The sequence below is a fragment of the Ananas comosus genome, linkage group 18 (genome assembly GCF_001540865.1).
Source record: "Ananas comosus cultivar F153 linkage group 18, ASM154086v1, whole genome shotgun sequence".
NCBI classification, from domain to species: Eukaryota; Viridiplantae; Streptophyta; class Magnoliopsida; order Poales; family Bromeliaceae; genus Ananas; species Ananas comosus.
In genome coordinates, this window is record NC_033638.1 from 6445022 (window position 1) to 6456724 (window position 11703).

Sequence of the window (11703 nt, forward strand, 5' to 3'; positions counted from 1 at the left end):
GAGAGAGAGAGAGAGAAGGGAGGGGGTTTCAATTTTTTTTTTTCTTTAATTTTTTTTTTTTGGGTTGGGAGTCGCACCTCCCCAGCCGTTGCCACGTGGATTCGGCTTCTCTGAGCTCACCACGTGGCTCCGTTGTTCTGTCAAATAGAATAGTGTAAGATTGTTAATTACATCATTGGTTCTCAACCTTTGCATTATTTTTCACTTAGGTTCCCAATCTTTTTTTTTGGCAATTGAGTTCCTAATTTCTTAATTTTATTGCAATTACATCCCAGCGATTAAAAAAGTTGTTAAAATTAACGGAATCGCTACGTCAGTGCCTATTTTGCTTCCTTTTGCATGTCAATTTCGGTCCCTAAACTTTGCATGATTTTCACTTCAGTCCCCAAAAATAAAAATTTTAAATTTTAAATTTAAATTTTGATTTTGGATTCAAATTTAAATTCAAATTCACATTTTGAATTTGAAATTTCAAATTCAAAATGTGAATTTGAATTTAAATTTGAATCCAAAATCAAAATTTAAATTTAAAATCATATTCAAAATTTTGATTTAAAATTTAAATTTGAATTCAAATTCCCATTTTGCATTTAATTTTAAATTTTAAATTTAAATTTTGATTTTGGATTCAAATTTAAATTCAAATTCACATTTTGAATTTGAAATTTCAAATCAAAGTTTGAAATTAAATTAGAATTTAGAATTCAAAATGTAAATTTGAATTTAAAATTTAAAATTTAAATCTTAAATTTAAAATCTTGATTTGAATTTATAATTTATTTCAAAACATAATTTAAATTTATAAAATAAAATTTAAATTTAAATTGTATGATTAGTTGGTACTGACACGGCGCCTCAGCGGCACTGACACGGTGCCTCCATAATGCTGACATGTTGCTGACGTAGAACTTTTCGTTAATTTTAATACATGTCTAACTGCTGGGACTTAATTGTAATGAAATCAAGAGATTAGAAACTTGATTGCCAAAAAAAATAGATTGGAGACCAAATTGAAAAGCAGTGCAAAGGTTGGGAACCAACGATGTACATACATTTTTTCTCTCAAAAAAAAATCGATGTACATACATTTTGCTCCAAAACGAACAAAGATATATATACTTCACAGTTTACATTCCATGCAAATAATAATATGAACCCTTTTCGGCCTAGCCCGCATTATTGGGCCAAACATGCTTCATATTAATTATAATAATAACTAGTGTAGGAACCCGCACGATGCGGCGGATATAATCATATTTGATTAAATTTAATAATATAAAAAATACTTTAAAACTTTTAGAATAAAATTATAATTTAATAAAAAATAACGAAAGATAAAAAAAAATTATAGGAGAAAAAAATGTGTTACATAGAAATCGGACCCCTTTGTATCCTCATTTAGGGCATTCTCTACTAACACCGATGCTTTCGTGAAATATTATAGCGCCTTCAACCCTTTTTCGGCAAGTCCTATACATTACAAATATAAGTGGTCGACATCGAGGGAGAAAGGTTCGAGGCTAGGGTTAGAGTTCGACTCACTCGACGTTGACGGTGAGAGCGAGGGCGGTGCGCTTGCGGGCTTGAGGGGAGCGGACGTAGTAGGCGAGGTCGTTGTCGAGAACACCATTTGCGGTGCCCACAGGCTTCTCGGGCAACGATTCTTAGAAAATAGAAACTAATGAGAGGGAAGTCGAAATAGCGACGTTACAAAGAAGGAATTATGAGATGGAAAGTCGAAGAGACACACATTATGAAAAAAAAATTAATAAGACGGGAAGCCGAAGAGATAGACGTTACAAGGAAGGAAAGCTGAAGAGACCGCTTAGCCATTTGGTTCAAAAGAGGGGCAAGTGAGGATGAAAAATAGGCGGCCATGTTGTAAGATTAGGAAAAATAATGTTAAGGTATAGAAGATCCCTCTAATATGACTTAATGTGGTTTACAATCTATTTGGACTAGAGTTGGGCTCCAGAGACGTTAATGCAAAAATTAAGGAGTTATCTCTCAAAAAAAAAACAAAAAAATATTAAGGAGTTGCATTCAGATTATTTTACACGCGACAATAAAGTATAGTTAAAAAAAAACTTATTTTATTTTGTAACATCTATAAAACTGATAATTTAAATCAAATCGGAAGTTATGATATAATTTCTAGAATTTTATTGAAATATTAAAAAACACATATATTTTTAAGCGCGATAGCGATAATAACCTACAATATTATNAAAAAAGAACGAGAGAACGAAGAGGAGATAGAAAGAGGAAAGAGAAAAAGTAATAAGGGTATTTTGGTCAGTTTGCTGAAAAAGCGGACCGAATTTGCAAAAACGAAAAAGGTGACCCGATTTTACAAAAGCCCAAAATAAGTGGATTTTTTATGCAAAAAGGCCTAAAAAGAAGGCCATTAGTTAGTTAATTTTGGGTCGGGCCCATATCGGATAACCGGATTCGGGTCAGATCCGACCCACGTGCGAACCCGTATCGTCTTAACGCGACGTCTACACTCCCGCATCTTTCGTTTCGACGACCCTCTTCGAGAGTCCTCTACGGAGCTCCTCGATCTCCAATGGCGATGGCGGCGGCGAGGAGCGCTCTCCTGAAGCACCTCCGCGTGGCGGCGGCGGCGGCCCCCTCTCCGTCTCCGGCGGCGGAGCTCTTCTCCGGCGACCGCATCGCCCTCCTCCTCCGCCGCGGGTTCTCGGAGGAGGTGAAGGGCTCCTTCCTCGACAAGGACGAGGTCCGGGATCGCATCATCAACGTCGTCAAGAACTTCCAAAAAGTCGACCCCTCCAAGGTATACGGAAAACCCTCCTATCCCGATCTAGGGTTTTAGCAGCTCGTTTTGGTTGTGTGCTGGAAATTAGGGTTTTCGCTAGCTTTATACCTCTACATTGGTGAATAATGCCTTGAGGGTGTGAACGAAATTGTCTCCAATTTGTGACGCGATAGGCATTACATGATGATCTGCAATATGGATGATCTTGTAGCATGTATCATTGCGATTTTCCTGCCTATTTGCTGAGTAGTTTAGCGTTTGTTTCGTTGCAGATTGAATTTGAAGAGAAATTTGCACCACATCTTGTTTTGGTATTTCAAATTATTTTGTTTTGTGGTGTCTTAACTGATGATATGCAATAGCTAACTGTCTCTAAGAGGGGTAAACAATGTGTAGCAACTCTTCCCTCTTCTTTCCCCTCATTCACTTTTAACATCTTGAGGCATCTTGGAGATTGTTAGTTCTCTGGAGAAACTCATCCTTGTTTTCTCTTTTCTAGAGCCTATTATATCTGCTTGCAATTCAATTTGTTAGGTTTGTACTAGTACTTTGAATCTTGGTACATGTTTTTCTCCTGAATTAATTGAAGGGTGAATGTCAAAGCTTCATGATTGGCCCAGTGTCTTTGCAGTAGGTTCTAGTCTGCTTGTCGGTGTATACTTTGCCTTTGTTTTCTGCAATCTTCTCTTTTAATCTGACGTGGGCATGGAGCGGCTATTTCTCAGCCATACTCAATTTGGATGTTAAATTCATATTTTCATATGACTAGTAGGCTCCGTGGAGAGAATTACACATCTTTTGTTGGTTTGAAGTGAAATCAAGATGGAGTTCTAGTTGTAATAGTCGCAAAACTGTAATGGGTGAGACAGTTGGAGAACCAGCCTGTATGGTACAGTGTTGTGTGAACAAAGGTTCATAAATCAATTTAGTGGTTAGACAACTTACACATTCCTTTGTTTTAGTGGGATAAATTTAAGTGAAAACTCGACTCAGTTGAACACGAGTTATTCAAATGTTAATATAACATCAGGGATGTAAAAACTCAAGATTAGATAATTTTGATTCTACTGTTCGAGGATCTTTATGTGAAGAAGTTGGTTGTAGAGAAAAGCTATTTTCTTACATCCATATATTTTTTTTAAACAACTTTCGAGGACATCATGCATAGGATATTAGGGCGTGTTTGGTTCACCCATTTTTCACCTAGGAATCGGAATCGGAATCGGAATGCACAATTCCGTTTGTGGGTGTTTGGTATGCGAGAGTACCATTCCAATCCCAAATCTTGAGTGGAATGGGCATCCCTCAATCACCCTTTCTCTCCATTCCGGTTCAGGAGACTGGTTTGGAAGTTGAATCTGAACAGAATAGATATTTGTTTAGATTAAATTTAATTTTTAACTTTATTTTTTAATTAAAATATAAGTTTAAATTTAGAAATTAAATATATAATTTATAATTTTAATTTGAACTTGAATTAAAAAAATAAAATTTAATCAAGCATTTTGAATCTGATCTATGAATTTATGGTGAATATGCGTACACCAAGGCAGCTTTTCTTTTACACTTCCCTAATTTGTTATAACGCTTATAATCATTGCTTAAAATTTAACAGAACTGATCCCAAATCTACGAGTTCAAAGTTTGTGGTCAAGCCGGTGATTATATGTCGGAGGTCTTCGTACCCCCGACAAATCTAGCAAGTGACTTCTGTTATATTGGCTTGTGCAGGTGACACCGGATGCTCATTTCCAGAAGGACCTTGGCCTCGACAGCTTGGATACTGTGGAGATCGTCATGGCCCTGGAGGAGGAATTCGGGTTCGAGATACCCGATAATGAGGCCGACAAGATTGACTCCATCAAAGTGGCTGTCGACTTCATCGCCTCACATCCTCAAGCAAAATAAGGGGAGAGGAAAAAAAACGAAAGAAAGAAAAACCAACTGTTTTGTATGTGTTGCTTCTTTTCTCTCAGCTCTTTTTTCTTAGACTTTTGTAAGCTGTTATAATTTGATTGGCTCCGTTTGAGCCTCGAAAGTAGACTCGGCGTAAGTTCTTCTCCAGAAGGGTGCTTTTTTGGCATTCCGCCGATATAATAATTCTTACTTTTAGGGATTTACTTTGTACCTGCAATGCGATAAACGTAACCTGAAGACATTTTCTCTTTTTGGTTCTGCTGTTGTCGTCGGATTCTGGCTCTGTTTCTCACGCCTTTTGAAGGAATTATGTGTTTCTTTTGTTACGAGATTGCTCGATTCAAAGATTTGGGGTTTTGGTTGGGTTTCATCTACCAAAACTATAAAGAATGTTTCAAAGAAAAGTAGGCATTCGATGTACAAAAACCCAGCAACCTGTGGGGTAAAATTTGTCTTCTACCTAAACGTAAGAGGTGTGAGGAGTTTTCTCCCTTTCTTTTTTTTTTTTTTTTTCATATTTAACATAATGTAGGGGCTATTTTAAATGTGTCCCTCGACACTCTAAAATTAGGTTACTAGTGTAAAGAACTTACTTAAATTATGGACCATGTTAATTTAGATACCTAATTTTTTAAAATTTTAATTTTACTATTTAATATTTTTAATTTGTTTGATTTAAATTAGTCAACTATACTTTGAATGAGAAATTTATATTTATAAAATTTGTATAAATATACTAACTAAACTTGTAAAAATAAATGATATATTTAAATTTTGAAGTTTAAAGTTTTATTGACTGATTCAAATAAAATAAATTAAAAGGTTGGGTAGTAAATCAAATTAAAAGATTGGATAGTTAAATTAAAATAATTTATAGTGTGTGTAAGTTTCATATATTTTTTATCTTAAGATTATCATAAATATTCTTTTAAACTTGTTAATATCACGCTGGTTAGAAAACCTGTAGTTAATACAGGAGAAAGAAAATTTTACGTGAGTTAAAATATAAAATGACAAATTTATCATTTTTTAGCTAATTATTATTAATATTTTGGCTATCATAAAAAATTAATATTTATTTTCCGTGCACTCACTAATTAAATTTTCATGCCCACGCTCCTAAACTCTAAAAACCTAAAATCTAAAACCCTAAAACCCCAAATATCCTAAAATCCTAAGGCTCAGAAGCCCTAAAACTAAATAATCCTAAACCTTAAACTCTATAAACCTAAAAACTCTCAAGGGGTGAAATGGGCAAACAGTCAAATTGTAAATAGAGTTCATTAATTCGGGTAATTTAGATAGTTTCACGAAATTAAAAAATATATTTTTAATATTGACAATTTTTTAGAAATACTTAGGCAATTAGGAAAATAATCCTCTAATATAAATATTAATATGTACCAAGATATAAAAATAGGTAAAAGTATATGTAAACTTTCCTCAACTAAAGACTGTTTATAGATAAGTCCTTTTATTTTTTTTTATTGACATAAATTATACTAATATATAAAGGAAAAAAATTAATTTTTTTGGGCAAATTTGTATAAAAAATTTCACAGGTTTTTTGTTTGTACAAAATATGCCAGTTTTTTAAAGTTCGTAAAGTAGACATAAATTTTCAGTAAAATAACTAAAATACTCTTATTTCTCTTGCTCTCTCTTTCTCTCTCATTCATTTTTCTCCTTCCTTATCGCCTTTCTCCTCCTTGTCCCTTTTTCTCTTTGTTCCCTCGCTTCCTCTTCTCCCTACACCCACTTTCTCTCCTCTTCCCCTTCCTTCACCCTACGTCGATGCTGCACTCTTCTCTCCTACTATGCCTATACTTTTGCTGACGCCGGCAGTGATGATGCAGGCTCCGATGCAGTACATCGTGGAGATGAGGCTGCAGTGGAGGTTGTGGCCATGGACAACGACAGCACGACGATGAGGGTGTAGCAGGATTTGAAAAGGACTAGGAGGGATAGCACATCGAGGCCGAGGCAGCTGCGGTGGCAGAGGGCGAGGGAAGGGAAGCAGTAGTAAAAAACAATGCAAAGGATGGAAGAAAAAAAAGGAAAAAAATAAAAAAATAATTATCTTTTTTGGGGAAAGTCATTATGTGCCACGGCTGCTACAGGAAAGGCCAAACAAAGAAGAAGAGAAGAAGAAGAAGAAGTTACACTGTTTGAGACAAAATTATGCTATTTGAGATTAAATTGCATTATTTAGACTAACTTGTACTATTTAAAATTAAGTTGCACCACATAAAATAGAATTTGCACTGTTTGAAATCAAGTTGCGTTGTTTGAGAGTATTTAGGAGTAACATATGACTTCTTAACTTAAGTCTCAAATACTACAACTTAGCCTTAAACAATACAACTTCTATTTTTTGTGCTGCAACTTGGCGTCAAATAGTTTTAAATGTTGCAAGTTGATCTCAAACAGTTTAATTTAGTTTAAAATAATGCAACTTTGTCACAAATAGTGCAAACTTTTTTTTTTTTTTTTTTTACTTCTCTATTTCTTGGCCTTCTTTATAACAATTGGGGCATCTAACGGCCTCTTTAGAGAAGAAAACTATGTTTTTGTTTCTTTTTCTTGTTCTTCCTTTTTCTTTTTTCTCCTTTATTTTCTTTCACTTTCTGTATTCTTTTCCGCTACCGTGCCCCCCTTCCCGATCCCTGCCCCCACCCTTGCCCCCGCCCAGCGCCCCTTCTTTTTGTCTTCAAGTCCTCCGGCATCCTTGTCGCCATCGCCAATTATGGCTACACTCTCCGTCGCAACCTCACCTACACAATTTGTGCCATATTCAAGCCCGCATCACTACCATCTGCATTGGCGGAGGTGTGGGTAAAGTAGCAGAGAGGAGCACGATGTTGACATGGTGGGTAGCGGCAGAGGAGAAGGGAGAGAAAGCAAGAGAACAAAAAAAGAAAAAGAGAAAGGGACGACAGAAGAGAAACGAGAGAGAGATATAAAGGTATTTTGGTCAGTTTACTGAAAATTCAAATTTGATATGCAAAATTCAAAAATGTCTATTATTGCAAAAACACAAAACTTATGAATTTTTCATGTAAAGTACCCATTTTTTATGATTTTTTTTTCTTATATGAATAATAATTGGAGTAAAAAAAAAATAATATACTGTATTAGGTTCGAACCTACATAATTGAAATGATAAACAACTTTTGTAAGCAATATAGTGTGACTGATTTAGTTGCTCTTGTGAACATGGCATATATATAAGAGGTTATGAAAAATGCAATATGGTGTTTTGGTGCATTTAGAAAGGTTAGTTCTTAGGAGTCAATTGAATAGACTCAAGTGATCATGGGGTATACAGTAACAGAGCCCATAGAACCACCATGCTATTGGGTGGATTTCAATGACAGGAATTTGAATCAACAGTCTGTTTTGTTAAATTTAATATAAAATATTGAATTATTAGAAAATTTAACGTATTTTTTTATATTATTTATCGAGTGATTGAAATAGCTCAAAATTAACTACTGAAAATAAAAAGGGAAAACTTCAAAAACCCCCCCTGTGGTTTCATGCATTCTCACTTTAGTACCCTGTGGTTTAAAACGTATCAACTTGCCCCCCTGTGGTTTCGTTTTTATCTTTTCAGAAGCTTTTTCGTTAATATTTCGTTAAATTATATACAAAAAACTTCAGATAACCATCTATGTTTATCGAATATTCACTTTAGTATCCTTTAATTTTAATTTTGTCACTGATTTAAGAAAAAAAAAATAATAAAATTGATAACAAAAAGAGAAAAATGAAACCACAGGGGGGCAAATTGATACGTTTTAAACCACAGGGTATGAAAGTGAGAATGCATGAAACCACAGGGGGGGTTTTTGAAGTTTTCCCTAATAAAAATGTAATTGAGGTCCCAAGCGAAAGTGGCAAAAGACTTAATGGTTGGTACCTGAGGTCCCTAGTTCGAATCCTAATTGATTCACATTTCTAGCTAAGTTTATTTCTAAATGAAATAAATGAAGCGGGTAGTGTGCTACCCATCTCATTTCTAGCTAAGTTTATTTTTAAATGAAATAAACGAAGCGGGTAGCGTGCTACCCATCTCTTTCAAAAAAAAAAAAAAAATCTAACTAAAAATGATGAGTTACATTTTAGATCAAAAATATTATTCTTATTTTATACAGAATAAAAAATTTTCTATTAAAATTTCATGTTCTTTTATTTTTTATTTTAAAATTTTATGTGCTTTTATTTTTAATTTCTTTAATTTTTTTTGTTTAATAATGCTTGACTTATATGTTGTTGAAAATTTGCCACTATATATTTTTTTCTACTTACAAAAGATGAAAGCAAATATTGAAACTGGACCAAACCGAATAGCTCAGTTTGGTTTTTGTATGGTTTAGACGGTTGATAGATTTAATTTGGTTTGGGATTTAACGAGACTAAAAAATTCGATTTGGTCCACAAAATGTGTCTAAATCGAACCGAGCTAATACACCCTATCATTTGGAATTATGGCCATTTTTTTTGGTTTTTAGACATTAATTCTATATAATTTTTATTTTTTATAGAGTGTGTTATAAAATTTAAAATAGAAGTATAAAGATTGAAAAAAAATTATAGGATTATTATATTTTACTTAGTCCAAATTTATTTTTAAAAGTAATTCATAATAATTAACAAATTATGATATTTAGCTAAAATGTTAGTTCTCTTTATTTCTTCTAAAAAATTCATAAATTTATATATTTAAAAAAAATTCAAATATACAAATTTCGTGCATTTTACAAGTTCTCAAGGTACAGATCAGATCCTCAAATTCGTTTAACATTAATAGTAATTATGTATTGTAAAAGTTATCCCTCTCTCTCTAAGCTTCTAAATAATGAACTCTACAGCACTCATATATACAAAAGTAGCAAAAATTGTCATGAACTGTGATGAGACTAAGCACAATAATTACTGACTGCAGAATAAATAAACTTTTAAATCTGAACTAAAATCTATAATAGGAAGTATTGATAAATTGGTAGCAAGTGCATGACCTACCTCACAAGATGACCGCCATCAAAATGAGCAGGTTTGAATCCAAATATCTCATTTTTCGAGAAAGCAACTTAACGAGATATTTTTTGTCCCACACAATGATCTGTTTAGCAAGTTAGAAAAAGAAATGGCCGATACAAATAGTAGTATAAAGTATTCAAAATGCTGCAAAAATTTGAGCACCTCCGGTTGAAAATTTTATATCATTGAAGCCCATTATAAGATATTTTTTGTCCCACTCAGTGATCCATTTAGCAAGTTATAAAGTGTTCAAAATAATGCAAAAATTCGACCACTTTTGGTTGAAAAACTTATATCATTAAAGCCCAATATAGTTATAATGGTTATAATAGCACAGCAGAAGAAATCAATAAAGTATAGGTTCTCCAACTTCCAAAGAACGATAATTAGTTATGGTGATTTATTTATTTGTATATAGAAAGAATTAATTTTATATTTTTCTAAATATTTTAGAAAACAATAACTTATGATATAGTGCGCTACAAAATTATCTAGAGAGAACTACCACTCTCTTAAATTTATATATATATATTTTAGATAATTCTATTATTTATTATATGTCTAAAACTTATTTTGTCATCTATTCTTCTCACTAAAAAGAAATATTTTATTAAGATAAAACTCACAATTACACATTATATAAGTCTCACTAGTGCACTACTAGAGAATAAGTATTAATATTTTTTTTCACTTAGTTGACGTGCATTATAAGCAATCTAACAATGATGACAAGACAAAAGTTTTCTATCGATTTATCACATTATATAAAATAAATATTTAAAAAACTTAAAAGATTTAAAACAACTGCAGTCAATTTAGATCTAAACTTCTCTCCCTTTGCACTCTTATTTGTCATTCTTCTCTCTCAATTTCTCTCACACCTTCTCACTAATTTGTTATTTTTTGCTTTATTCATTTTCCAACAAGTGAGCTGCAGGAAATAAAAACCAACGCTACTTATATATAATTACTTAGTCATAGAAGGTGAAATAGAATTATTAATTTTGCAACTTTTATAAATAGTTTAAATTGTAAAATTTACAGTCAATCATTAATTTCGCATTTTGCAACTACTATAAGTGGTTCAAGTTGCACAGTTCACAGTCATTCACTTCGCATTTAGCACTCTCATTCACTTTGCATTTAGCATGAGTAAAACATTGTATCAGGCCTAGTTTCTAGAAAAGAATCGGTAATTACTAAATCTATATGATTCTTTCGGATCGTCTAATTTTTTTTTTTATAATTATTAAGTTAATAAAACTTTATAAATAAACTAATAATTAAATTTTATTACTAAAATATTTTATATTTGCGGCACCACATGAGCTTTTAATTAGTAATTATTAAAAATATTTTATATAAAAAATATTAAAAATTTTATAAAAAAGTATAAAAAATTAATTAAATTTTATTTACTAAAATATTTCGTATCCGCGGAATCATGTGGCTCGGGCTTTTTTTGCAAATAGCCTCTTCATAAAATTTTATTTTAAAATTGGCCCTGTCAAAAATTTATTTGCAAAAATGGCCCTGTCCCTGCCACGCAAGCGCCACGTCAGCGCCACGCGGGCGGGGCAGGAGTTTAAGTTGAACACGGTGAATGATTCACCGTGTCCAATACAAATATATGGACACGGTGAACCATTCACCGTGTTCAATACTAATACAACCTTAGCCAAAAAATGACTAAATCCTAGATAGTTGTATTGGACACGGTGAATGATTCACCGTATCCAATATGATATTTGTATTGGACATGGTGAACCATTCACCGTGTTCAACTTAAACTCCTGCCCTGCCCGCGTGGCGCTGACGTGGCGCTTGCGTGGCAGGGGCAGAACCATTTTTGCAAATAAATTTTTGACAGGACTAATTTTAAAATAAATTTTTATCAGGGGGCTATTTGCAAAAAAAGCGCTGTGACTCTTAACTAGCCATTGTAATATTAGAAGTTCAGGGAC

General features: G+C 33.1%; 1 protein-coding gene across 1 annotated transcript; it reads left to right on the forward strand.

The window, feature by feature from the left end:
• LOC109724511 (acyl carrier protein 2, mitochondrial-like) lies at positions 2515-4954 on the forward strand. The gene is made up of 2 exons (XM_020253358.1): positions 2515-2797; positions 4511-4954. The coding sequence occupies exons 1-2, from the start codon at positions 2570-2572 to the stop codon at positions 4685-4687; spliced, it is 405 nt and encodes a 134-aa protein (XP_020108947.1). The 5' UTR covers positions 2515-2569; the 3' UTR covers positions 4688-4954.

Bases quoted from the DNA above. Each gene is read 5' to 3' on its own strand.
- LOC109724511 (XM_020253358.1), top strand. From the start codon at position 2,570: ATGGCGATGGCGGCGGCGAGGAGCGCTCTCCTGAAGCACCTCCGCGTG. The intron at 2,798-4,510 runs GTATACGGAAAA...TGGCTTGTGCAG, and splicing joins AAAAAGTCGACCCCTCCAAG to GTGACACCGGATGCTCATTT.